At 45.8% G+C, this 27870-nt stretch overlaps 1 protein-coding gene across 19 annotated transcripts in view; it reads left to right on the top strand.

Annotated features, from left to right (window-relative positions):
- RBFOX1 (RNA binding fox-1 homolog 1) overlaps positions 1-27870 on the top strand; it is a 2022031-nt gene that overhangs the window by 1640206 nt on the left and 353955 nt on the right. Inside the window, exon 1 of one of the 19 annotated variants that reach the window (XM_036410680.2) lies at positions 13106-13521. The exons of the other annotated variants lie outside the window; for them this stretch is intronic. Coding sequence (XP_036266573.1) covers positions 13378-13521 — 144 coding nt within the window. The 5' untranslated portion in view covers positions 13106-13377. Of the gene's footprint in view, positions 1-13105; positions 13522-27870 lie in introns of those variants that run through there. 19 annotated transcript variants of the gene reach the window in all.

The raw sequence follows: 27870 nt of genomic DNA, 5'->3' as shown, positions 1-27870 counted from the left end.
AGATCCTGCTTCCAAGCTGAGGCTGCTTTCTCTGATGAAGATGAGAACGGGCAATAAGTGATAGAAGTCTTTGGAGTGTGAGGGTAGGTGGCACTTAGCAGGTTAACCTTGTCCCAGGATCTTCATAGTCTTAGCCTGTGCCGTAAATATTGAGGAAGCCAGTGGAGATAGCACAGGACTTAATAGAGAGAGAAAATTAGTAATTCTCATTTGCCTGAGGAAAGCGCAGGTCTTCCTAGTGTCTTGATCTCTGTACTAAGAGCTGAGTAAAGACAAGCAGTTCTCATAATAAAAATAGAAATGAGGTTTTCTCGACAAGAATGCCATTGGAATGATGGGCTGTCACACAGGACCCAGAGAGATGAGGAAGAAACATCTTTGGTGACTATAATTAGACTTATGTGGAGAGGGGCAATGCTCAGGAACTACACAAGGGTACTCTTTGCCTCCTTCTAGAATTACTATTAAACTATCTCTGAAGAGGTTGTATACTGAGGAGGTCAAAGTTATTTTCAATAGATCAATTGCACCCATTCTCCTCCCCCTTTGGTGAGGTGCTGACATGCCTATGACAGGGAAGCATTTTCACTCCATAATTTGGGCCACTTTAAAAAAAAAAAGAAAAGAATAATAAAAGGAAACCTTCTTTTTCCTTATTATGAAACTACTCGATGTTTATTATAGAAAATGTATTAATACAGATTAACAATAAAATAGCAATAAACATTATCAGTAATCTCAACAGGACTATTAACCTTTGAGTATTCCCTTGAATCTTGAGCCGTATTGAAGAAGATATATAGAGTTTGATCTTGACAGAGATAAACTTAGAGGTGCAGAGTATAAATTATAGATACAGCTTGATTTTATATACATTGGGTCAGACCATAAAAACATAGGCTCATATCTCACTCCATCTTCCATGTCATATGCATTTTTTTCTGCTTTATAAATTATTCTTCTTGACTGTATTTCCATAACTGGAGGATGTGGTCCCAATGGAATGGGCAATAAAATAGTTGTTTGTATGGTTGTTTATGTGACCAAAATTCAAAACTGTATCCTGTGATGCTAGCTGCCTGAGATCATTTTACTCATGCTCTGAGGAAGGAAATGAGAGCCTGGACACCTAGAACCCCTTCAGGCACTGGGTCAAGACTTGAGCTTATTTTACCTTGGCCCATGTTTCCATGTCAACAGAAAGAACCTTTTGTGGTTTTAGGTATTCATGGGTTCTGGGGGAGGCAGCATCTACCTGAACTATAGTTTGATATTTTATAATGCAATTTAATTCAGGGCGAAGACCTGAGTCTCAGAAAACTCATGTCAATTGTTCAACTTTCAGACATTTTGCTCTAAAATCTACTTGCAGGGATGCATTATGTACTAAAGTAGAAGATCAGAGGCAAGGAAATCACACTGACCTATGTTAGGGCCCAAATTTACAGATTTGACTCTTTTTTCTCCTACCCTCAGTTTTCTCATCTATAAAATGGAGGTTGGTCAGTTTACCGTATGTACTAGGTTTCTGGGAAAAAGGAGGGGATACAAAATATTTCTCACAGCACCTAGCACAGAGTAAATGCTCACTAATTCCTGGCATTGCTATTATTTTTATGACATTTCTTAGAATTGTGTGGATCTTGATAGGACAATGTATATGAGGGCAAAGAACTATTAGAATGGCTTGGCTGGGGTAAGATGGGGGTTGGAAAGAGGGAGGGTGGAATCCTGCTGAGAATCTGAGTCATATTAGAGGAAGTATCAGCACCCTGGAGTTTGGTGGTTCACTAAAGAGGTCATAAAATATTAATATCCCCTAGAGTAACCCTGAAGAACAGTGGTGTCAGCTCCTACTTGCTGTTCAAGAGAAGCTCCTTGGAGATGTCTGTGGCCCAGTTATGAAGAGGGAAACAAGGGGGAATCGAGGTGGTAACAGCAAGTCCAATTGCTTCCTTAGCTGAAAATGCAAGAGTTAAGAAAGAAAGGTACGAATAGTCAACTAGCAATGGACTTTCCCAGAGAGGTAGAAAGAATGAGTGCCTATCTCTAGAGAGATTGGAGCTGTCTTTCCTACGGAGCACAGTTTATATTGCCTTACCCTTGAGTTCACGGTCAACAGTAACTGTATCACCATCCTTACCACCACCATCACATCACCATCACTGTCATCACCAATGCCAATTCCAATATCATCACTTACAGGGCCATCATCATCATCATCATCATCATCATCATCACCGCCACCACCACCACCACCACTACCACCGTGAAGCTATGAGGCTTACAGGCATGGTGCATTTCCTAGGAGCCAGGGGTTGCACATATCATTCCATGTTACCAAAATTGAGAAGAAGCCACTCATGCCTTTCTATTTACGAATGAGGGTCCTCATGACTCAGAAAATTTAAGTAACTTGCCTAAAGTAAACCCATCTTGGACACAGGAAATCCAAGACTCAGAATCAGGCAGTCTGTCTCCCCAATCCATAGCATCATCCACTTCATCGTCAAAGGCAATATAAGGTTGGAGTAAACTCTGTAGCCCCAGAATATCCCTTTTTTCCATATAAGGGTAAACCTATGGTTTGAGCCTCACAGTGTCATATAGCAAACCAGTTCTCAAATACATATATCTGCACATTTACACCAGTAGAAATCTCTTTTCAAATAATTCTACACACAACTCATTTTTCAAAATAGATGAATTATATAAAGCCAAATGTGAAATATTTGTTATAAAGCCAATCAGTGAGAAAATAAGGCAATTTTAATGAATTTCAATTTTGAAATTGGGGATGTGGATAAATAATATTGTTTTCAATTAGCTTCATAATCTAATTAACTTCAGTTTTTCAATTTGTTGTTTAATATTGAGAAAATGCTGATTCATATGCTGAGGCAGAGTTGCAAAAGATAATTTTTTAAACTAGATGAGCTAAAAAATATCTGGTTACTAGAGGTGTAAGTATCTCCACGGTCAGCACTGAGCTTGGCACAGAGAATGCATTCAGGATGTAGCTGATAAATGAATGAGTCAATTAGAGATAATGGGAAGGATCTCAGAAGCATGGAGTAGAGGAGGATTTTTGCTGTCATTTCCAAGTTTTCTCACTTACTCGACCAATATTTAACAAGCACCTGCTACTATGCTGTTCTGAGATGATGGAGGTACAACATTGGGAGGGAAATGTTCTCATGGAGCAGGTGCATGCCGGTGTGTGAAGGATGGGGTGGCAGGAGAGAGACAGTAAACAGACAGGGAGCTCCCTGTCAACACTGGCTGTCCCACTTATGTGCAGGATGCTTACATAACCCATCGGAGCTTCGGCATCCTCGTGGGTAGCATGGTGATATCAGTGTGTACCCAGCACTGCCCTTGGGAAGAGCAAAGGGAATCACACATAGGTGCTGTCATCTTCATCCCCATCTCGACACTATAAACACAGGAAGGTGCACGTCTCACTCCGGGTTATTTATTTAATTCTGCACTGGGTATTGTGGGATTTGCATATGCATATCATTAAAGCAGCTTTGGCCCACGAACATATATTTGGAGATGCATTAATATGCATTGGGCATAAGCAATTACAAGATCAGGTACGAGGTGACTGGAATCTGGGGAGAGGGAGGTACATTAGAGAAGGTGCCAGTGAAGTTGCAAGATAAGAGGTAGAGTACCAGGGTGAAGCGTTGAATATCATGCCCTCATCAGTGGGAGGGTCAGTGATGTCTCTTGAGTGGAAGATTGACATGCCTGGTTTTGTCTTTTAAAATCCCCCTATGGAATCAAAGTAGAGTGTGAGTTGGGAGGAACTGAGACAGAGCAAAGGAACCAATTAGGGAAGCAGAGCTTTTTAATTAAAAAAAAAAAAATCTTGGCTACAGAGAATAATGCAGTGCACTGGGACAATGGCACAGGAAAATTAAGAAGCTTCATAGGTGGAAGATTGGGGAGTTAAAAGTTATATGATTTGGGAATCTGTTGGCCATTCATAGCAGCAAAGGGAGGTGGAAAGGGCAAATGTTGAGGTTTCAAGGTTAAGGAAATGGAAGGGAGGTGATTTCATTAACAAACATCAAGTTCATTGAGGAAGAGAAGCGTGTGCCAATGTTTGGTTTGGGGGGATGATAGAATAGCCATGGGAACATGACCCTCACCACCAACAATCACCAGCCTTTGAAGGGGTGCCAACTATGCTGGGGACTGAGAACCCCTGTGGAGACTCTTGCCCGGTTCCAAGATGGGACCTTGGGCAGGACAAAGTCAAAGGGATTATTCCAGAACTTGAGATGTTAGAGGTGAGGTATTTCTAGTAGGAGATGCTGGCGGGTGACATGTGTTGCATAAAGATAAATATTTCTGAGCATTTATGGGGTCAGAGAACCCTCAGCCAGGCTTGTCACAGAGGAAAAATAGAATCTTCTGCAGACTTTGTTTGCCTTCAGTTTGCTCAAGTTCCAGAAAGTCGCAACACAGAGTGGGTGGGGTGTGGAGGCTTCCCAAAGTAGACCTTCCCCACCCACTTACTTGTTCATTCGGAGAAATCACCACTTAGCTGTTTTTGTCTCTGCCACCTACTGTCCCTTGTCCCACGCGCTAACATTCTGTCCTCTGCACTGGAAACACTCTCCCGCCCTCTCAAGTGCCAAACCCTGCGTTCTCCCTCACCATCACCTCCTGCAACCTATTGTTTCAGCAGAACTCCTCTGGGACCCTAAGTTTTCAGCTTGCTCTGGGTGTGTTAGAATTTGAAGTTCTGCCTGGCATGCCTTGGATCTCGGTTGACAGGTCTGATAGAACATGGCCTCTATAACTTGTCTCTTTTATTGGGGGGAAGAGTTGATAGCGAGGTGTTGAAATGAGAATAGAGTCAGGGTCTTTCCTTTAGAAGAGCTTCAGGCAGACTGGATGGTGTGGGACTTATACCTTCCATAAGGAAGCAGGGACTGGAAAGCTAGGAAAATTTCATACATAAAATGAGGTGACCAGGGTCAGGAACAGATTCCTAAAATAAGGATATTGTGCAGCCAAATTGACAGAGAGCAATGCTTCAGAGAGGTGCCTGCTAGTTTTAGATATTGCAAGTGATGGGTAGTGTGATGCTGCTGCTGTAATCAGCCTCTGCTGCAGCTGGTGGTGCATGGTGAGGGGGAGAATACTCCAGGTTCTTCTGTCCCACAGACCTGATCAAAAGCGCCTCCTATTAGGAAAACAAAGAGTATACTTCTTGCAGCCTCAATTTCTTCTTCTGTAAATTGGGGCTATTAAAACCTACCTTAGAGGGTTGTGTGAATATGAATATAGTAGAGGACCAGAGCACTAAATTTGTGCACTGGGGGAGAGGGGCATTTGTCCCTCAGCCCAGCCTGTGCCCTCTCACAGTCTGTGACCCCTCAGGGACATCCCATGAGGGGTCCTTAGAGCTTCCTACAGGCAGCAGAGGCTCACTAGTTGTGATCCTGGCTACTGATGCTAACCCTGGTAATGCACTGACCACCAGGGGACAGCTTCTATGTTGAGTGTCTACTCCCTGGTGGTCATCATGCATCATAGTGACTAGATGTTTCACTGTTTGGTCTATTTGCATGTTAGCCTTCTATTATTTAGGGTGTGTGTGTGTGTTTGTGTGTGTGTGTGTGTGTGTGTGTGTGTGTGAGTGTGTGAATTACCATGCTGGCCAAAAGGAATCTCTTTACATCTATTGCCTTCCTCAGTCTACAAAAAGTAGTAAAGCATTTTGTGAGGTCTGGCTGGGAAGAATTTAGTTGACAAGGACTAATGTGAGAGTTTTTGTTCATTTGATCAATTAGTAAGATTAAATAAATTGTGTCTACTCAAAAGACTGGGGCAGAAAGGTAATGTCTACACATTTTCGTCTAAATGCCACATCACTTGAAAAAATCCCCCCAGCCCCCATCGAACATTGCATTTGGAGTTCATTGTTCCATAAACATATTGTTTTTGTTGGTTGTGTTTGTGTCCTCTTTTGAAAATACAGTGATGTGTTTAAAAAAGAGGAAGCTCTATGTTATTAACCAGTCAGGGACTGATAATAAAAATCATTCATAATAAAAGTTGCTAATATACATTGAGTTGTTACTAGATGGCAGGCACCCAGTTCAGAATTTGCATGTATCACCTTATTTTCGCTTTTAACAACTTAACTTGGAAGGCAAAATTATAATGATTTCCTCTTAGAGAGAATGGAAATGGGCCTTGATGAGCTTATAACCCCGTAGACATTCAATAGCAGCTGTAGAAGTATGAAGCAGAGCCTTCACACCAAAGCTCTGAGGCTCCAACAGAAGTGGTCCCCCCTCCACAGTGTGCTTCCTGCCCTCACAGGAGCCAGGAAGAGTTCCCAACCCCTCCATCACGGTCATCACGTGTCAGGTGGCCTTGAATGAGCAGGGCTGCATTGTGGAAATTGAGCAAGATGAATAAACTCTGACGATCCCACAAATTCAACTTATCCGGCCTTTACTTAGCTTCTCCCAGCATACAGTGGGTGGATTAGGGCACTAGAAATGAGAAAAGCGTTGAGTTAGTTTTGGTGTAGCGGGCCTTTAGGGTGCAGAGAGTAGTCATTCTGGCTACTCTCACAAGGACTAATGTGAGAGTTTTTGAGCCTATTGTTCATGGATTTCATGCACCTAGGACAGTTGGCCTGTGTTGTTGATTCTTGGTGTGCCAGCACCCATGCTAAGGAGAGCTTTATATTCATCATCTCGATGTGTCCCAAATGCTGATCCATCGATTCATCTGATTTCATAATGACATTTTCAACAGACTGCAGCTAAATGAGAAAAGTAAGGGCTATTTCATTACAATTTTAATAGACCTAAATTTAATCAGTTCGAAGGGCTGTCCTTTATTTGGAGATTACGTCCTTCTTACTTTTTGGTACAAAATGCTCTTTCTGTTATAAAATGATGATGATAGCAGATGGTGTGTGTGTGTGTGTGTGTGTGTGTGTGTGTGTGTGTGAATATACTAACTTGGCCAAAAAAAAAAGTCATTAATTTCATGCAACCCTTTTATTGTTTTTAAACACTTTTGCAATAGTTCTTGAATGAGGAAAAAAATAATCCTCTGAGAATCATTGCAATTCTGTGAGGGAGCTATACTCAGCTCCATTTTACAGATTAGAAAACTGAGGCTCAGAGTGGTTTATTCACATGCTCATATTCACAAATCTTACAACTAGCAAATCTTGGATATAAACGCAGGTTTTGTGTTTCTGTAGGGCTGGAATACCTCCACCATGAGCATTCAGACACATACACACACACACACACACACACACACACACACACACACAGATTGGAGTTTTTATTGTCCGGGTTGGTTTTGTTTGGTTGATTTTCACATATGAAGTTTTATTAGGGATGCTCTGAAACATTCTAGATCTTTCCAAGAGATGTGTTTCCAAAGGAAGACATGTGGACACCCCTCACACTCCCTAACAGCTGCATTGTATACCTGTGCCAGGATGGGTTTTGCTATTGCCCTACTGCTTTCACAGGCAAAGCTGGAAGGACTTTCCTGGCCCACGGAGCTCTGTGTGCATCTCAGGTTTTCTGCAGGACAGATATTTAGAACTGTAATAATTAGGTTGAACGTGGGTGCCCAACCATCAGAGCGTTCCCCTGTGACTCTTGCTGTCTGCATTTGAGATCACCCATTTCTCCACCACATCAATGCTAGATATACCAGTAGGCATTCTTATTTGCTTAATTTGTTGATTTTATTTATTTATTGATTTCATTCTTGTGGACAAAAGATTGCAGGGCTGCAACCACTGTGTCATTGTTCTCAACAACCAACATAAATTTGAAAAGAGCTTCTGTAGTGAGGGTTAGTTGTGAACGGGGCATGCCTTTTACTTGTGTTTCTGTTCTTTTCGTCTTGGCCTCATTCTCATGGACACCGCCCCAGAAAGCTAATGGTGTTGGAGGGTCCTGACACAGAAGCAGCCTCTGGTGTGCAGCCTCAATCCTGTCATGGACATTAACATACAGAATTACTAAAGAGAGGCTGAAACAGGTTTGGCTCAGTGGATAGAACGTCAGCCTGCGGACTGAAAAGTCCTGGCTTCGATTCCGGTCAAGGTCACGTACCTTCGTTGTGGGCACATCCCCAGTGGAGGGTGTGCAAGAGGCAGCTGGTCGATGTTTCTCTCTCATAGACGTTTCTAACTCTCTATCCCTCTCAATTCTTTTCTGTGTAAAATCAATAAAAATATATAATATTTAAAAAAAGAATTATTAAAGAGAAACAACACATAATTACCTATACTCCTTTAAACATCATATGCAGAGCAATTGTGTCTGAACCTATGGAACTGGTGCTGCCTGAGCCACAGCTCTTCGCTCTGAAAGAGGAACATGGTGCGCCTCTGAAGCAGCCGAATTCTGGGCCTCTCACTCTGGGCCTTGGAGTGAGAGTGTCTTTGCCAGGAAAACTGTCTGAGAAATGGAGGTTCTGCAGAGTAGCTCAGAGGGACCACCTGGAGCTGAGACCTCACCCTAGGGGCCAAGGGGCCAGCTTACCATACAGAGAGAAAATAACTTTTTTAACGAAAATCTCAGAATTGTCCGATTTTTTTAGCAGAAAGAGGTAACAATAGGTCATTGTCATTCTGTTCAAATTCCTGTTGTATTTATCCATTCATCCACCAATTTAGTATTATCTCAGTGCCTACTGTATGTCAGAGAGCGTATAAATCCTGTACGTGAAGCAGTTAAATGTGCAGCTGAGGATGTTTTGAAATTTTAGTCATTAGAAGTGCCAAATGCCTACCAGCACTCTCAGTAGACTGACCCAAGAGAGCTCCAGAAGTGACCTAATAGACAAATCTGGGGCTTGGCAACCAGATCGGAGTGGGCAGGGCACAGAGGCTTTTGTGAAGCTGAAGCTGTATTTGCAGAGCAAGCACACTCTTGCCACAGCGCAACTGCACCCCGCCAGCCTTCTAATCCCAGGAGTCCCTGACCCCTGATCCCTTCCTTCTTTGATTTCTTCCACATCACTCATCACTTTTATATGCTGTACACTTTGTTTTTTCTTATCTTAATTGTTTCTTTTCTGTTCTCCCCCCCCCCCCGACCCCCCATTAGATGGTAAGCTCTATGATCACAGGGGTCTTTGCCTTCCCCCAGAGATCAGAACAGTGCCTGGAGCGTAACCCACACTAACCATAGGTAGTTGAAATATCTCAACAAGTTGGTGACTCCAAGCACTTGTGATAGAGGCAATACATAATGTTTTCTACAGATAATTTCAGTCCCAGTTTACTGAAGGTTGAGACTATGTGGTGGCCTGTGTCACAATCTGGAAGAAAGACTAACATCTAAGCCACTACCCCTTGACATTGTCAGGAGCTAAGCCCAGTTGGGATAATTACATTTAAGGCCAGGAAGTCCTTTCTGCTGTCTGACTAGAGTTTGTCTTGCTCTGGGGCGTGGCAGCTCCCATTTGAAGCTCTTCCGTAGGCTAAAGGCTGGCCTTTTAGACAGCCTTAGGACATTCACATACAGAATTATGAAAGAGAAAAAAACACACAATTACCTACACTCCTTTAAACAGCTGGCGCATGTGAGTAAAGGAAAAGCTACAAACACTGTTGTGTGGATGGAATTGCAATGGGGGCATTTGCCTGCTGCCCGAGGAAGCACCCCCTGAAGGTAGCCTCGCTCCTTGCAGGTTCCCTAGCTCTTTCTGTTCCCTAAGTACAACCATCCAACTAGGGGTGCTAGCAGCCAAAAGACAGAGGTGGCCCTTGAACTGCGATATGCACACCTAAGTGATGCCAGTTGCCCACGGGGTTCTTTGTGGAGAGGGGAGAGTAACCCCTGGACCTCATACTTATTGATGTAGAGCCGTGGTCGGCAAACTGCGGCTCCCGAGCCACATGCGGCTCTTTGGCCCCTTGAGTGTGGCTCTTCCACAAAATACCAAGGCCTGGGTGAGTCTATTTTGAAGAAGTGGCGTTAGAAGAAGTTTAAGTTTAAAACATATGGCTCTCAAAAGAAATTTCGATCGTTGTCCTGTTGATATTTGGCTCTGTTGACTAATGCGTTGGCCAACCACTGATGTAAGGGACTGTTTGGGAGCTAGTAGCACGATGTGGCTCTTTCTCATTCTCTGTTGAGCTGCAATTCCAATTTAGCATCTTCAGTGCTGCCTGCAAAGCTGGCAGAGGTTTGTCATGAGTGAGCCATTGAGGCAAATGTGGTGTCACCACTTGATCAGGGATCATCCGACTCGGCTCCTGATGAGTTTGTGCTGATGCTCACTACTGCAAACGCTTTCCTGCCCGATCCTGTAAGCGGGTCCCTTGTGGATGGGGTGTGTACTCACCTCTGTGGGTTACTGTGCTTGTGTGGGGATGTGGCGGTGTGGCTGTCCACAGAATCATTTGGAGATGCATTTTGAAGGTCTGGGTCCCATTGTATCACTTTGCAGACCGCTGATGCGCCTGACCCTGAGGACCTAAGTTGAAGCAGAGGTCTGAGGCATGATTGCAAAATGGGTCCACAGGAGTCCAATCACCGCAGAGGGCTTTGCACTTTAGGGAGGAAAGGGACAGGGAAACCAGGCCAGGCTCAGGGCAGCCGAGAGCAGTTATTGGTTCCTTACATAATGTATTTGTTTTTCATTAAACCATTTAGATAAGGTCTTATTAAAGTGCCATGTATTATTTATCGTGCTTCTTATGAAAATGAGCTGAGGGGGAAACTCTGCCCTCTTTTGGGGGCATTTGCAGGCTTTTCCTGTGCCAGGGAGAAAGCAAATGAAGGGAAGCAGGGGGAACCCCCGTGGGGACAGCACATTGCTGGAGGCAGAGGGAAGGATGGGAGGAGGTGAGTCAGGACTGGGGATCTTTGACCTTTTATTCCATCTATGCTGTGCGGGGTGGCTTTTCTTTGGATTTTGTGAATTGCGAAATTTAAAACAACTGAAAGACAGGCAAAAAAGTAAGAAAGAAAGAAAAAGCTAGAAAAGAGAGAAATATTTTCACTGTAAATCAGACTTTAGTAAATATGATTTCTGAGACAACATACATACAGCCATGATTTGTCCAGCTAGCCACTGCTAACACACACACATACACACACACACACACACACACACACACACACACACACACACACGCACATACACCCCACATAAAACACCAGCCTGTACTCCCTTAATCGCCCATATCAATTCGCTTAGGTTTAAACATGCGACTGTATTCCCTCTAAATTGATGGGATGTGCGAGTCACAGGGGGGCTGGAGAGTGAGGAGTAGAAAGAAACAGCCTGCTTGGGGCCTAGTGTTTGGCAGAGGGAAGACTTTATCGTTATTGATGGCGTTTCAAAACAGAACAACAAAAATGGAGCTGTGGTATCATTAATTTGCTTTTCTCCAGAAAGCATTTTGATTAGCCTGCAAAGTGAGCTGTACCGTGCGAGCTGATGGCTCCGTTCAGGAGCTGTCATTCAGCTGAGAGTGTCCCTGTGAGCCTCCGGGATGGGTCTGGGGGGATGCCCGGGTCCATGGTCCCAGTCCCTGGGCCCTGCCCCCAGGCCCTTCCTGAGGATGCCCGCCCTTGCAGGCACCTCTGCCCTGCTGGGCGGCAGCGAGGAGTCTGAAGCTAGGAGGTGTCTTACTGGGAGCCGAACCACCCAAACAGATGCTGTCCCCACAGCCTCTTGCTCTGAAAAACAAAAGGAAAAGCCTCTTGCTCTGAAAAGCCAGTCACCAGGTCAAAATCTCTATCACAAAAACACAACATTATCCCTGATGAGGAATTGAAGAGCTTTTTCCTGGGAGGACCCAGGACTTGTTAGAGTCTTAACGTTTTCTTTTGATTTGCAGATCACATCCTGTTTTATGGCATAAAGACGAAGGGGATCTAGTAATGCATAATTATTACTTCTTAAAATAAAGGGGAGGGAGAGACCCCTCTGGCATGGGCAGAATGATAATTTGGCCAAGGAGGGCTGATCAGGCAAGAGAAAAAAAAATAAATAAATAAACCATTGTCATGTGCCCGCTGGTAATCTCTTATCAGAAGCGGGCTTCCCACCCTGCACATTTATAATTGGAGAGAAGAGCAGGGATTCTCAGCTGGAGGGAGCCCCCCTCGCCTTTGCCTGGGGCTGGCATATCGTGTGTTACTTAGCCCAACAGGCTTCATTTATTCCCATGCCAGGCAGGGCGGCTTCTCCCACTCCTCGCTGGTTCCGGGCTGCTCGGAGTGCTGGCTGCTGCCTGCCCAGCCTCCGCCAGGCGCCCAGAGAAAGCTGCGCCCCACGGGGGGTGGGGGCCCCAGAAACTGCCCTGCCTGAGGTGCCAGCAGCTCCGGCTCCCCCGATTCCCAGCCCCTAGCGTCATCCCAGCACTTTCGGAGGAGAGAGTATCCCATTTTCGCGAGTATTTGCCAAGGAGCGGGGCGCAGGAACCGCCACCCACGTCTCTGACCCGGTCCCAGTTGGGCGCGCGCAGGGATTGTCCAGCTCCCTGGGCGCTGGCGATGTAGGCGCTCCCCGCCGCCTGCCTGCCTGCCCCGCGGAGGTTTTTAGCAGACACCATTTGAATTTTGGTGAGTCGTTAAAAAAAAAAAAAAAAAAAGCAAAGGGGAGGGAAAAAGGGAAACACACACGCAAAAATCCCATCCCTTCCCTGGTCCCATTTGACAAATGAGGAGGCAAGAGCAGCAGGAACAACGGAGTGAACCTTGGTGTGAGTCGAATCTCTCTCTCTCTCTCTCTCTCTCTCTCTCTCTCTCTCTCTCTCTCTCTCTCTCTCTCTCTCTCTCTCTCTTCTCCCCCCCCCCCCAATCTGGCTCTTTGCCCTTAGCTCTGTCCCCCCCGCCCCCCCCATACACACACTCAGCATCTACCGGAGGGCAGGCACCCCCTCTACCTTTCATAGAAGTTGCCTTTTTGCTCTTTCTTGCCATCTTCGCGGGGAGCGGGGGCACCTGCCACTTTGGGGGGCCCTCAGCAAGCAGGCCCAACAACCACGCGCGCGCGCGCGCACACACACACACACACACACACACACACACACACACCACACACAGACACATCACACAGCCCCAAAGGAAGCCAAATAGTTTCGTGACCCTCTCAAGTGTGTTCGCTGGAGGCAGGCTGACGGACGCTGGGATCTTGCAAACCCGAGGGGAAGACGGAAAGCAAACGAGGGAGGAGGGACGCGCGGGGTGCGGCGGGGGGAGGGCGAGAGAGACAGGGAGAAAGAGAGAGAGAAAGAGAAAAGGAGAGAGCAGCCGCCCGGGTTTGACTTAGATAATCAGCAAAATTAAAAAAAGAAAGAGAGAAAATTGTAGCGTCCAGGCAAAGAGCAAGCTGCGCGATTGCATGCGAGCGTCCCCACTCCTGCTCCGCGGGCGCCCGAGAGACGACATGCAGCATCCTCTGACGGGGGCCACCTGCGTGGCGCTCCCCAGCGTGGGCATGTGTCCCCAGCTCTCGTGTGCCTTGACTTTTATGTACTTACAGCAGGTAAGGCGCGTGGCTTCCCTCCGAGGCTGCTGCCAGGGCTCCTGGACCGGGTCCCCCTGCGTCGCTGGGCTGAGGTTTGGTACCTCGGAGCGGGATGGGGAGGGGGCTGGCTGGTGCGCGTCTCTGGGTGGGAGGGCGGCGTGGGAACCCCTCATTCTCCGTGGACCCCGATTGCCCGCGCCCAGCTGTGTTGCCCCCTCCGTGCACACTTGGAACGCCTGCTTCCAGGCTTGGGGTAACGGGAGTTTAAAATTGCAAACTGCCTTCTGACTCGCATCCTTCTCGCGCTGGTGTGGGGTGCGGGAGGGTGACCCCAGGCTAGATAGACCCTCGGGTCTGAGTTTGGATCTAGGTGGGGGCATTGGAGTGCTTGGAGTTTTAATTCAGCAGCTTTACTAGAGAGTGCAAAAAAAAATATGCATGTGTGTGTATGTTCAGTGTTTTTATTTTCTCAAGTTTGTCTGGGTGGTACTGTATATGCAGTTGCTTTTGGAATCAGCGCCTTTGGGTTTCTGGAGCATGCTGGCCCCAGAATCGGCCTCCAAACTCGCCAGCTAGTGCTGGGATGCAGGCGAGCTGTGTAGGATGCAGTCTTTGTTGCTCTGTGTGAAGGCTTTTTCTTTTTTATTTTCCTCCTCCACTGTCCCTTAACGGTCTTGCCGTAGGATTTTGTGTTTATTTTCCATTCTGTGTACATTTCAGCATCTTTCATTGTTCCTCTCTTTCTCTGGGTGTTTCCTCTGGACATTCTCTGACTCTCCTTCCTTTTTCTCTTCCTTCCTTCTTCCTCTTCCTTCCTTCCTTCCTTCCTTCCTTCCTTCTTCCTTTCTTTCTTTCTTTCTTTTTTTTTTTTTTTTTCTAGTAGAGCACTGCTAGGTTTGGGGAACAGCTCACTAGTGCCTTGGGGGGCTGGTGACAAGCCAGGCTGTCTCTCACTGGGCAGGGCTGTGGAGGTGGCGGGTGGGGTGAGGGGGAAGGGTTTTGTCATGCAGATGGGGATCCTTTGCCCTGTCCCAAGCTGCTACATGAAGAGTTAACCGTGATTGTAGTCATTTCAACTCTTTTTCGATGGACTCCCCTCAGGAGGACCATTTGTTAGCCATGTGTGGTTGCAGTCTACTAAACTTCCTTTACCAGTGCGCAGACGAGCCTCTTCCGAAGACCCTCAGCGTCAGTCTGTTACAGGAAGAGATGTGGCCATAAAATGTCAAGGTTCTGTTTGGAACGTTTGGGTCATTTGTGATCAAGTTGGTTACTTCCAGAAAAAAATATATTTTTAAGGCGTAGTTTCTATCACACGTCTTTTGGGAAACAGCCTTTTTGTATGGTTTGAGTATCTTGGGAAGACATCGGTTTCTCTTTTTAAATACTATGTTATTCCATTTCTCATAAAGGAAATTGTGTGCCAGGGAACATTTATGAAAAACCTGTTGGTAACATGTTATATCATTCATCTGCTCCTACCATTTCTGTCTCTTCGGAGGGTGTGTGTGAGTGTGTGTGTGTGTGTGTGTGTGTGTGTGTGTGTGTGTTTAAGACCAGTTACTCACTAGAAGTGTATCCTAATGAGTATTTCTACAGATGCTCAGCCTGAGTTGAATTGAATCTAATTATTAATACGAGTTGATCTTCTGCCTCCTGTATTCACTTCTTTCATGGTATCTATTAATCAATTTGAATAGCGTTACCCAGCAAGTCGAATGCTGTAGCTATTCAGTGTTCTCACAGTTTCCTTGTGCATTATTCCTTTTTTTTTTTTTTTTTTTTTTTTTTTTTTTTTTTTTTTTTTTTTTAATAAATTGATCTTTCTTCCTCCTGGATTGTTACATTGGTTTGCCCGTTTAGGCACAACTTGGGAAAGAAGAGAGTGACTTTGAGCGGGAGGTTATTCTTGCCATGAAAAGGACAAGCATACCGGGTAAACGCTGGCTCCCAGCATCTGCCAGGCAGTCTCTTCCCGGGGGGAAGCACTGGTGCTCTGGCCAGGGGAGGCTCCCAGGGAATGTTGGCAGCCATAGCAAATATTGAGAAGTGACTAAATCAGCATCAAGGTCCCCTTTGAGGATAGACAGAGGTGGGCTTTGAAATGGGCCATGGCACTCACCTCCCTTTTGAAAGAGCAGGTGATACTGGGAGTGGAAGCACTGATAAGCTGATGTTGTAACATACAGTGTCAGAATGCGGGGTGTGTGTGTGTGTGTGTGTGTGTGTGTGTGTGCATGTTTCCTGAGTTTTACTAAATGCCTCAAGTACAGCACAAGCAGACATCGATGTCCACCTGCCTCGTTGAGAAGCAGATTTCCTGTCTGCACCTCCCACCCTTGCTAAGAGTGCACCCTCGGGACTGGAGAGCCATACCTGCCGGCCACATCTTCCAGCCATGGCTGTCCTCACCGTTAGCATGGAAGTCTCCTGCCCTTGGTGTGATTTAGCAGCCCGGACCACAGGCTGATGCAGGGAGGGAAACAGTTCCCTTCAATCGCCAGAAACCACTTACTGATGCAATCTGCACAGCTCCTCTCTACACATGGCCACTCTCTCTTCAGTCTACTGTGGGTCTTTAGCTGTTATTGTCTCTTCATTTCATTTTGATGAGCTGTAGTCTCAGAGCAAGTTGATCAAATGGGTGACCCGGGCAGCAATCCGTGATAAATGACGCCTTTATTGAAAGCCTTTTACTTTATTATTATTTACCAATGAAGACATTCCAGGGGTGTCTGTCATTCCGATCACCAGTTACATAAGAGCACACTTAAGACACACCGCTCCCTTATTTTAGAGCCTTCATTGTTCTGTGCTATAAAATCGCAAACTCTCATCGGGGCCACCGAGTCTCCGGTGAAATATAATTTCCTGGAATGAAGTTTCAGTTAGACAGTGCTTCTTTCTCATCCGATATCTAAGGAAAATTACTTCATCATTTGCTCTCTTTGCCTCAGCTCTGACATCCAGCCTCTCTTTCTAGAGCCTCCCAGATTTGTTCCTAAGACAAATCATAAAACAAAAAAATCAATCGGGATCCCTCAGCACCCAGGTCTCCTCCTCATGACCATGTGAAAACAGCATACCCCTTTTGCCACAAAGAACGTATCTATTCAGACCAATCTGGGCATTGAAATTATTTGACTTAATCCATTTCATGCATTTATGTTCCAGTAACTCTCCCTTAGATAGGTATTTTACTACAGTTATAAATCTTTTATTTTCTCTTGCTGCTTCTTTCTGACATTGGAGATATTGCTACATTTTGGAACTGCAAGGTGGTATAAAGTTGTAGAGTCCTTTTGGCACCTCGATACCAAGGCCAAAATATGCCATCACATGCATATGCACACATGTGTGCATGCACACATAGATATATGTTTATAGCATGTATCTCGTAGATCATTCTAAGATGCAAGGGACAGGTGAGCATCATCGGAGCAGCAGGCTTTCCTCTTGCTGTCCAGGGCAAGTCCTGCTTCGGCTGCTATTCATAACACACTGCAGAGGTTTACTGTGTCTTCTTTGCTGGGGAATCTTCTTCTCAAATCAAGTTCAAACCTACCTGTCCCCAGATTCTTCCCAGAGTTCCACAGCAGGTACCCTGCAAACATTTTTGTTCTGAGGGAAAATGCTGAACACAAATTTCAAATCGGTGGCTTTACCATGAGTGGATTCAAAAGAAAATACGTGTTTTTTTTTCTCATAGAAAACAAACACCCCACATACACATGTGAACACACACACAGGCACAAACGTCTAGAGATGCTGGACACGTCCTACGTCACAGGGAGCTCACAGAAGAGCATCTACCGGGTGGAAAGTCATGGCGAGGCTCCGGAGAGAGCAGACAAGGCCTGTTTTCCGAAGCACCCATCTTGTCAGGTTTCCCTGAGCTCTGATTCACGCTGGCGTCTAACCCTCTGGAAGAGCAGAAGTAGCACAGTCACTCCATTTTCCCAGTTCCTAGACCTTGCGTGTCTCCCAGTAACCTTCTCAGGAAGCTTCTTGCTTGTCAGTTCCTGTTCACCCAGAACCTTTTTATCAGCCTGAATTTAAAAACAAGTCAAATGCTTAAAATCCACATGAAAAGGGGGAGAGGGGAGGGGACTCCAAAGTGGGCCATGCCACTGTCGATATCGGAAGATTGGTAATTTTTCCCACTTAATGATGATCCATGTGGTTTGTTTTAAATAGTGAAGTGGTTTGTACAAAGGGTAATTCCTGGTAAATGAAGCCATTGCTCACTGTGGACATCTTCAGATCGAAAACAATTGAACTGAAACTTGCATACCAGCCCTTGCTGTCTTTAATTAGAAAGTGGTGCTGGGTACAGAGTCCCTGAGAGGGTTGGCTCACATAAGAGGGGGTGGGAGGGGAGCACCCCCATGCACCTGCTGGGGGCATACATTTGGGAACCTTTCAGTGGGCCATGACAATTATGGCTGCGTAGACAAGTTCAATTCGCCTTCCAGTTACTTACCTTGTGCTGCTCAGTCCGATGATTTATAGGAGACCCGATGGCATTTTATCACCTTCTTTCTTCTTGGCTTAATCCCATGTTGATTTATTAAATTGTGCTGTGGATTGGGGGTAGTCGATGGTGTCAATAACACAGAAAAGAATTAGAATAGATTATCTTCATGTCTGAATTGTTTAAGGAGTGTAAGTGGTCGGAATGAGCCCATCCCAGGCCTGGGTGACTGTCTGATAGACCAGGGTCCCTCTGTCTCTTTCTAGAGAGATGCTGTGATGTGAGTTGGTTAGTTAACCAGTTGTCCTGGTTGCTCTGATTTGTCCAATTGGAGGGAAGCAGGCATGGATTGCTGGGCTTTTCTTGGCCAGACAAGGCCCATATCTCAGGTGGGGGGGTGGGGGTGGGGTTCCCTTGTGTTTCTCCCATTTTAGGACCCTATGGAAGAGGGGTAGCTATTGGCTTCAGGGTCACATGGGTTGCCTCTGCCTTAAGATTATTTATTATTTTTTAATCCCCACCCAAGAATAATTTTAGAAAGGGAGGGAGGAAGGCAGAGAGAGAGAGAAAAACAGTGATATGAGAGAAACAGCTATTGATTGCCTCCCGTATGCACCCAACCAAGGACCAAACCCAAAACTCGGGCATGTGCCCTGACCGGAATCGAACCCACAACCCTTTGGTGCAGGGGATGTTGCTCAACCAACTGAGCCATTCATCCAAGGCTACCTTAAGATTGTTTAATTGTAAACATCGGTTAGTCTGGAGATCAACAGAGTTCTGCACCCTTTGGGCACTCTACCTGCCATTTGGTGGGGGGTTCCATGCCAGAACGTGCAAGGGCTTCCCTGCCTTTTGGGGAATGGAGAAAGCCCCTGCTATTAGAGCTCACGGCCCATCTGCTTTCCTTACAGCTGGCCCTCGAGCAATTGTCCGGTAGCTGATGGACTGGGGGGTAGGTTTTGGGTTTTTGGATTCATTTAACCAGACTCTCTGCCCCAAGGGGAGACGGAATGCTTGTTTATTCCTACTGGCTGGGTAAAAGCAGTGTAGTTTGTCAGGCAAATAACAGTCTTCCGGAGGAGGAATTGCAGCATTGTAAACAAAATCAAGTCCGTGAGTCTGCCCCTATGGGAGCTGGGCGATGCAGGAGATGTCATCCCGTGAATGAGGCAGAGCTGACAAAGTGTGGGCATAATTGCCCCATCTGCGGAGACCTTTCTAATGGACGGGGAGAGGTGTCCCAGTGTGCTGTTTAATTCAATTAAGAGAAGCAGAGAAAGTTCCATTCATCAATAAAGTTTCCTCTTTCCGGGAGCTGCCCCAGAGAACTTTGCAGGGCTGAGCAGTGGCCTGTGGCTGTCTGCAATGATGTGGCTGGTCCCATTGAGAGGGGCTGTGTCAAAGGAGGTCAGATCTCAGGCACAATAGCTCAGGAGGGCCCTGGCCCCGGCCCTTCAACATGCTGAATGCTGGCGAGCTGGGGAAATGAGCAGCCAACCTGCAAGGCTGCTCCTGCAGAGACACTATGACAGAGAGGCTTTCTGATGGACCCCCAAATGCACCCCCTGGCTGGGGTTAGGAAAAAAGCGTATGTGGTTGGAACATTCTGGCAACTGAAAGCATTTGGGGAAAAGGGGTCTTGGTACCTTTTCTGACCCTGACATATGGTGACCCTGATGGGCTGATGCTGGCTGAAAAAGAGCAACAGGATTGCTTTTCCATCATTGCCTGGGGTCTCACTTCCCATCCCTTTCTTCGGTTGCATTCCTTGTATGTGTTAGGCAGCAGGCAGTGTGCAGAGCTCTTTTGCGATGCTTTTTCTGACCTGCTAGACTATACGCAACATGATGTCAGAGATTTTTTATTCTGTTACTCTACCCATGATTCCTAGAATAAAGTCTAATAGATAGCAGTTGCTAAAAAAAAAAAAAAAAAAAAAAAAAAAAAAAAAAAAAGTAAGGCATGAATGAATGAATGCATTAGAACTTTCTAGAACCTTAGAAGCAAGGGAAGCTGGGATGGCCACCCGTTTTCACAGATTCATGTGAAGATGCCTTCAATCATTCATACCTTCTTTCTTTGGGCATGCAAAACCCTGTCTCCGGGCATCGAGAATATTGCAGCAAATCAGTTAGGAGAGGTGCCACCATGGCGCTGGCGCTGCAGTAAAAGAAGAAGAAAGGATGCAAACGTGTGTGAATCAGGAAGGTGTTTTCAGTTTGGGGAGAGTGCTGTGCAGGAAATAAACAGGACGGTGGGAGAAAGGGTTGGGGCTGTTGGTGGTTATTGGGTGGGCCGGTGTGGGTCTCACTGGGGAGGAGATGAATTTTCTGATCCGAGGAAAAGGGAGCATTTGGTATGTGAAGAGTTGAGAGAGCTGTCCTAACAACAGGAAGGGGAGTGAAAGTGAGAGGCGCCGGACACAGCGAGCCACGGAGTTGGGTCACGTGTTAAGTGGGGGTACCCGGATGGCGTCTGCTATCCTCTGGGGTTCGAGTGGAAACATGAAAAGATGGAAATGGATGAACAAGTGAGAGAATGCCACTTCCGAGCTGTGGCAAAACCCAGGGGCTTTTGGAAACAGAGGTGAGGCGGAGGGTTTTGATGGGAGCCTGAGGAAGACCCCAACGCGGAGCATCCAAAGTCCTGTTGATATTCTCTGTGAAAGCCTCACCCGGCTGCTTCTGCAATAGGCCATTTACCTGGAAAACGATGAATGAGGTACACTGATCCTGAAATTCCAGGCATTCGAGCACCCCCTTCCTAATTTTTACCAATTCACTCATCATCCCAGTCAATAACAACTTAATAGTTTCAGATCAACTTATATTTTGAACTTAAAAAGTAAATTTGCTCAAACCAACACACATAAATACATAGCTGCAGGATCACATCTTTGATGTGATTTTTGTATATGATCTGAACATACATTGAAATCAATATCCATTCACCTGTCCATTCATTCTCTCCATGTTTATTGAACTCCTGCTTGGTGCCAGCTGTTCTCCCAGACGTTCTCAGTAAGCAAAGGTGCCCGTCCTCATGGAGGGTCTATCAAGTCACCCATCCCTGTGCCATCATTGGGTAACACTGGCTGGGTCTGTTGGGTTTCCTGGGGATCCTCTGTCATGTCTGGTATGGAATCATTCATTCCTCCCCTGACCTGCTTTGCAAAGAGCAAGACTCTAGTTATCTCTGCATCACCTCCTCTCCCCTCTGACAGAGCAGCAGTCAGTGCACACAGCAAAGGAAAACAGGCTCATACTCCTCATCTGGAGCCGGCTTTGAGACCACAGGGCTGGGGGGAGGGGGGGGGCTGTGGTTTCTGACCCTGGCCCCAGCTCCAGGTAAGAAACAATCTCCCCCTGTTTTGCTGCTGTTCTTTATGTTGTGTTTAACACACACAGAATCAAGATTAGGGATTGGAGCCAGAGCGAAAAGCACTTGGCAGGTTAGTGTGTGTTCCCAGAGGTGGGAGGACGTTTTTCCCATTGCAGCTACGGAGGAGAGTACAGACAGCTGTAAGATGGAAGTGCCCTGATGAGTAAATACACAGAGGGGTTAGTCTTAATGAGACTGTGCGTTTTTAGCATTTGATGTTTGCCCAGGCTCACCTTGAGGACTAGATCCCCTTATCAAAAGCAACAGCAAATAGCTCCATCTTCCCTTAGGTAGTTCTGCTCTGCCTGAGTCCAAGCATTGGGCGGGGGTGGAGTGGGGGTGAGGTTGGGGGGTGAAGGTAGGGCAAGACCTGCTCTTAGGCAAGGATGAGAGCTGGGAGATCCCCCCCTAGATGAGTCTTTCCTTAACAGGGACCAATGTCGATATCCAAAAACAGAATGAGCAGTGGCATCTACATTTAGCAGTAATCAACTGCCCATCTCAAGAGCTCAATGTTCTTATGGAAATTGAGCTGAGAAACCTACATCATTTTAGAACCAGTAGGTGTCAGGTCCCACCCTCTCCCCCTGCACCCGAAGCACAGTTTAAGAAATGATTGCTATCTCTGGAGGCCTATATAGGACAGAAGTCTTGAACTAAAAGGCTTGATCCCAACTCTGCTATTCGATTCGCTGACCCAACTAGATCGAGCAAGAGGCTTTACTTGATTTGGAGCTTTGGTAGCTTCTTCAGGAAAATAGGGTTAAGGATAACCATTTCATAACCTTCTTTGTAAGATTTGTATGGTACTGATGGACGACTGACAATGCCTGGGACACAGTGAGAAGCCAACAGACCTTTGTCAAAGAAATGAAAGGAAGGATGAGTGAATGAATGAATACTTATTTATTGAAGCTGAACATGATTTTTTATTTCTCCCAAGTAAATGTGATATATATATATATATATATTCACACACACACCTCACCATCTGCCAAGGATACAGACCCAAGGAACCTGGGGGTCTCCCTCAGGGTCCTTGGTCCCTCCTACCTGATCTGGTTTTCTTCCCTCTCCTTCTGCCAACTCAGTGCTGCTGGCCATGTTGGACTGGAAAATGGCTGCACATCTCAATTAATGCTCCGTGACAGGAGGAGGGAAAATAAAAATTGTCTTGCTCTTGTCAGTAGCGAAGTTATTTACTTTCAAAAGCTGACAGAATCACACTGCAGGGGCTTCATTTATTTCTATTCAGAATGTCATTATTCTGTGATGCAGGGGACTTGGGCACACGTTGGAGCTGATTCCCATAAGCTTGAATGTGGCAGGCGCCTGCTAATGTGCAGATTGTCACTGGGAGGAGGAGACAGGGAGGGTTTTCTGGGGCCTGGCCGTGCTTGGGTGCTTGTATGGATGCCTGGGCAAATGCCTGTTTCAGGATGACTATCCTGCCTACATATGTGTTTTCCGGCCCTGGGTCTGCCCTCTGTGAGGGAGTGTGTCCCTCTAGTGCCTGATCGCTTGTCCTCTTTATTCTGAAACAGAAGAATGAGGTGTGGACCTCCTGGTGTCATGACTCTCTCCATCCACCCCCTCCTCAAATTTCTAAAAACACAGAAGCTGCCCCTGCAAATGAGTTTGCTTTGAATCTATGTACTCTCTCTACTTAAACTAGCTGATGGATGCTCTCATCCAAATAATATGCATAGTTTATGAGAGCATCCAAATAATATGCATAAAACTATGGATTTTTATTATTATTATTATTATTATTATTTTATTTTTTTGCTTCCTTCTTTCCTTCCTCCCTTCCTCCTTTCCTCTCTTCCTCCCTTCCTCCTTTCCTCCCTTCCTTCTTTCCTTCTTTCCTTCCTTCTTTCCTTCTTTCCCCTTTTCCTTAAGTGTTTGCAATGAATAGTTAAAATAGGGAGTGGAGATTCTTTCTTCATGGTGCAATGGCTGAACTTGCCACTAGGGGTCTCCATTCAGAACATGTGACTGGATTCTTGAGAACACTCTTGTTTTTTTTCTTCCTTTTTCTCTCCCTTTTTTTTTTTTTTTTTTTTTAATGTCTCCTTCTAGTTCCATTCAGAAAACAAAACGAATCTACTCTGTAAGCATAGGAGATGCTTCTTGCAAGATCATTTAGGAAATCAGAGAATCAGCCAGCCTCAACAGCGACAATGATAATAAAAAAATAATGAAAATAATGAAATAATAACTTTTATGGAGCACTATGTGACAAATACACTACGAAGCACTTTCACCTGGGCCACCTCATCTAATCCCCACAAAAGGCCTCTGGGGGAGTGGGTAGGAGTCCTTTCCTTTCCTTCCATGCTCATCTGAAGCAGGTGGTGGAGGAGAGGAGGTTGAACACCAGGGACTCTCACTCCAGAGCCTACAGGGCCCCTGCCATCATGTGGCAGGGTCTGCAGGCCGCACCCAGGCCCTGCAGGTCCATCACTGTGAATGCCAGCCTCTCCCAGCCAGGAGTCCTCATTTCTCTTTCCTTTCAAAGGCGAAACTTGTCAGAAAGGGAGAGAGTCAGTAGGGAGAGCTTTCAACTTTGAAGCTTTCTGGTGATTTTATTTTTAAGTCATTATGATTACTGTTGAATAAATTACAACACACGGCGAGGCTGTCAGGCTCGGGGAGGGTGGGGAAGAGAGGAGAGCGAGGCTGATAGGAAGCACATCCGCTCGCAGGATGATGGAGTGCGTTTCTCCGCAGCCAATTCCAATCCCCAAGTCCCCGTTGTGCTGAGGAGCTCTCCAACCAACACAGGAAATGCAGTCACTGCCCGGCACCGTATTAATGATTTATGCACCCTGCACCGCTGCTTTGTTCACTTGCGGGGCCCGGTCCTGTTCATAAAGGAATTTCTGGGAGCGGGATCCCTGGTTGCCATGCTGTTTTGCTCCATGCAGTGCAGGCTGCTCTATAAATCAAAAGAATTTAGTGCTTTGCAACCTTCCGGTGCCTCTGAGATCCTGTATGCGTGCATATGTATGTGTGCACATACATGTGTGATCATGTGCATATGTGCGTGTGCATGCGTGTGTGTGTGGGTGTCACCTAGGGACATTTTCAAGAATGAATGAGGAGGGGATGAATCTGTTTTTGGAGTTTCGGGGCCAATCTGTCTGTTCCATAGTAGCATCAGGGCCCTATTCATCTCCTATGTGGTGTTTATGCTTCTGGATTTTGCCTGTGAAAATGGGCTGACACCATTTTTCTAACGTAAGAAACGCAGAACACACCAGGATCGCCTTCCTTCCAAATCACCCAGAAGGACAGACTGGGTGATGGGCGTGCCTCACAGCCACATCAACGCCCCTGCAAGTCACCTGGGCATCCTGGAGTCTTTCCTCCATGGGATTTCTGAGGCTTACCACAGTGAATGGCTTACAGAAAAAAAGAGTTCTGTCAATTCCTTTTGCTTTGAAAGTGAGTGAGGTCATCTATTTTGTAAGCTGAGAATTCTGGATCTGGGAAACTTTCTCCTGTCCAGTAAGCCATAGCAATCGGATTTTAACTTCAGCTCCTTTTTCCTAATTGGGAGGGGCGAAATGATATAATCAAGAGATGGATTGAAACCCTCAGTTACTCTTTCAAGACATCTGCAGAGAAAAGCCCAGTTGTTTTGCCTTTTCGATGATCACACTTCTGTTCTCTTAATCGTGTCATGTGCCTCATTGTATGTGGTTACATTTGTTCCCCTATGGAACTGAGAGATGAAAACTCACAGATCTCTGAGTAGGGGTTGGAGGGCAAAAGAGAATATTTAGAAAATTAGAATGATACTTTAAATAGCCTACTCAGCTGGATTGCTTTTGTATAAGGTGACATCGTCATTTTAGGAAATGTGCCTGACTTAAAGATGTGTAAGCCTTTTGGGAAATAAACATCTCAATTTAGTAGAACTCCTCCTTAAAAAAATACATGAAAGGGTGAATGCAGAGAAAAATAAATATGCCCTTCTTCCCTTCCCACCCAACCCGGGCCTAGATTTCTTTTATACATGTGAAAGTGGTCTTTATGAATGTTTATGCTTATGGGAAAATTGAAAGCATTTTTTGAGGCTATGGAGGGTCAAATTCAGTGATCATGAAATCGAAACAAATACTCAATTGAAGAGACTGCCTTTCGTGTCTTCCTGAAAAGTGGAGGACAAAATGTACGCAATTACGTAAGTAAACAGTGAGCCCAGCAAACATTGTCCGTCCCGGGAAACATGAGACAGCGCCTGGCTCTGAGGAGGCAGGTGTCCAGCCCGGGCAGCTGACATCCATACTGTACTGATTTCCGTGTTTGCATTTGTCCTCTGTTCTTGACTCAGTGAGTGTCTCATTGTCTTTAATTATGTCTACGAGGCACAAGGCAGCCGTCAACATCTGCTCTATTGTTTACTCGGTTTCCATATAGCTCTGATGGCTTATTAAACAATCTATTTTTCAAACGGAAAACAGAGAATCCGGCCTAATCCATGCTATGGCGTTTTTGTAAAGACCCATTATGCAATTAGCGCTTGGGATTTGTGCGAGGCTGGTGATTCGCCCAAATAAACAGCCCTTTATTCCGAGAGCGCCTCTCGACTTGTGTGGAAAAAAATATCAATTTCCCACAAAATAAAATCACATTTCCTCCTTAATCACGCAGCATGCCAAGAAGATGATGTGTTAATATGAGGGGTGGATCCTTCACTTCTTGTGTCAGAAAAAGAGCAACTCTCCACTCTCCGAAATAACAATGCCTTTAATTCAAGCCAGCAATTACTCCATTACATAAGACAACTGTCGCCTGGCACAGAAGACAGTCTGAGAGTTTATCTGATACGATCAGAGAAGAGAAATGCCGTGTTTTTCACCATTTGTAAAATGTCCCTAACACTTTCTGATCGATGTATAAAAGGCTTATCGCATTGTCTACAGCAAAGCAAGTGACATCCATGATGATTGAATCAGATCTCCTCCCCTCTGGCACGTAATTGGTTAATATTAATTCACTTGCGTATTCACTCAACAAATATTCATGTAACCTCTGCACTGCCCAAAAGAGTTGGGTTAGTCACTGAGGACATAGAGACAAGGAAACCAATGTCATTTCCCTTGATGAAGCTTCTGAGCTTGTGGGCATGACAGGAGATGAGCAAGTGATCGTGGTGGAAACATGTATGCTACATTGTGATAAAGAGAGGGGCATCCACAGAAAATAGCAGGGGCTATATTCAGGGGCTGAGGAAGTGGCATTGAAGCTGAATGAAGAAGGTGGGAACTGTGGTGGAGAAGACCATTGTCACTGAGGCAGAGAGTCTGTGGCATGGCTGTTCTGTGTCTGGCCATCTCAGGAGATGGAGAAAAGGCCAGGATGGCTGGAGTAGCATGCAAGAGCAGCGAGAAGGAGGCAGAGGGCTCAGAATCTACAGGGTGTTTTTTGTTGTTGTTTTTGTTTTTTTGTGGGGTTTTTTAAACAGCAGTTGGAGAACATGTAGAGAAAGTGAACTTTTTAAAAATATATTTATTGATTTTTTACAGAGAGGAAGGAGAGGGATAGAGAGTCAAAAACATTGATGAGAAAGAAACATTGATCAGCCGCCTCCTGCACCCCCCCACTGGGCATGTGCCTACAACCAAGGTACATGCCTTTGACCAGAATCGAACCTGGGACCCTTCAGTGAGCAGGCTAACGCTCCATCTACTGAGCCAAACCAGTTAGAGCAACACAGTTTTTGAAAGCACTGATATGAGGGTTAGATTTCATCCTCAAAGGAATAAAAAGGGAGGGAAAGAAACGAAGGGGCTTGACACAGGGGAGGAATGGGATAGAATTTTGCCTTTAAAAGATGAGTTCAGCTGTTCTGTGCAGAACAGATTAGAGGGGTCAGACTAAAAGCAGAGGCTCAGGTAGAAGAACACAGCAGTAATTCAGGGCCAGATGATGGCCACTTGGACTAGGAGCTGACAGAGCCATGGACTGGAGTGACACCTGCTATTGTTTGTGTCTCTTCCCCACCCCACAGTGACAGTACTGGGCCAAAGGGAATAAATGTAACATGCTGCATGTGGACATCAGAGGGTGCTGGTGAGGAAGGCAGTGTCTCAGGAGGCGCTGGCCTGGGCATGGGCTCCAGCAGAGAGAACTACTGGCTAGTTTCCGCATAGTGCAGGCCAGCGCCCTCTGAATGGTATTTGGCCAAAGCCGAGAATCTCACACTTTGTCTTGTGCGCTGTTTGGTAGCAGAGTTGCAACACAAAATTATACCCCATCTTAGTGGGACGATCTCTAGCATCTTAGCAACTGACTTCTAATAGGGTGGGTGAGAATCAGGGAGCAGGCTTGGTGACGTGTCCCATGGGCAATGCCTCCTTCTCCCGCCTCTGGTCAAAGGAACACCAGGGTTAATTGCATTCTCCTCGGTGTTGGGCAAAGCTGGCTTTAAATCTTAAAATATCCAACTCAGTTGACAGACTTCTGACCATCTACGTGGGCCAGTCTCCAAGCTCACT

Source organism: Pipistrellus kuhlii, unplaced genomic scaffold (assembly GCF_014108245.1).
Source record: "Pipistrellus kuhlii isolate mPipKuh1 unplaced genomic scaffold, mPipKuh1.p scaffold_m20_p_4, whole genome shotgun sequence".
NCBI classification, from domain to species: domain Eukaryota; kingdom Metazoa; phylum Chordata; class Mammalia; order Chiroptera; family Vespertilionidae; genus Pipistrellus; species Pipistrellus kuhlii.
The sequence above is the reverse complement of the archived record's forward strand: the minus strand, read 5'-3'. Positions and strand labels throughout refer to the sequence as shown.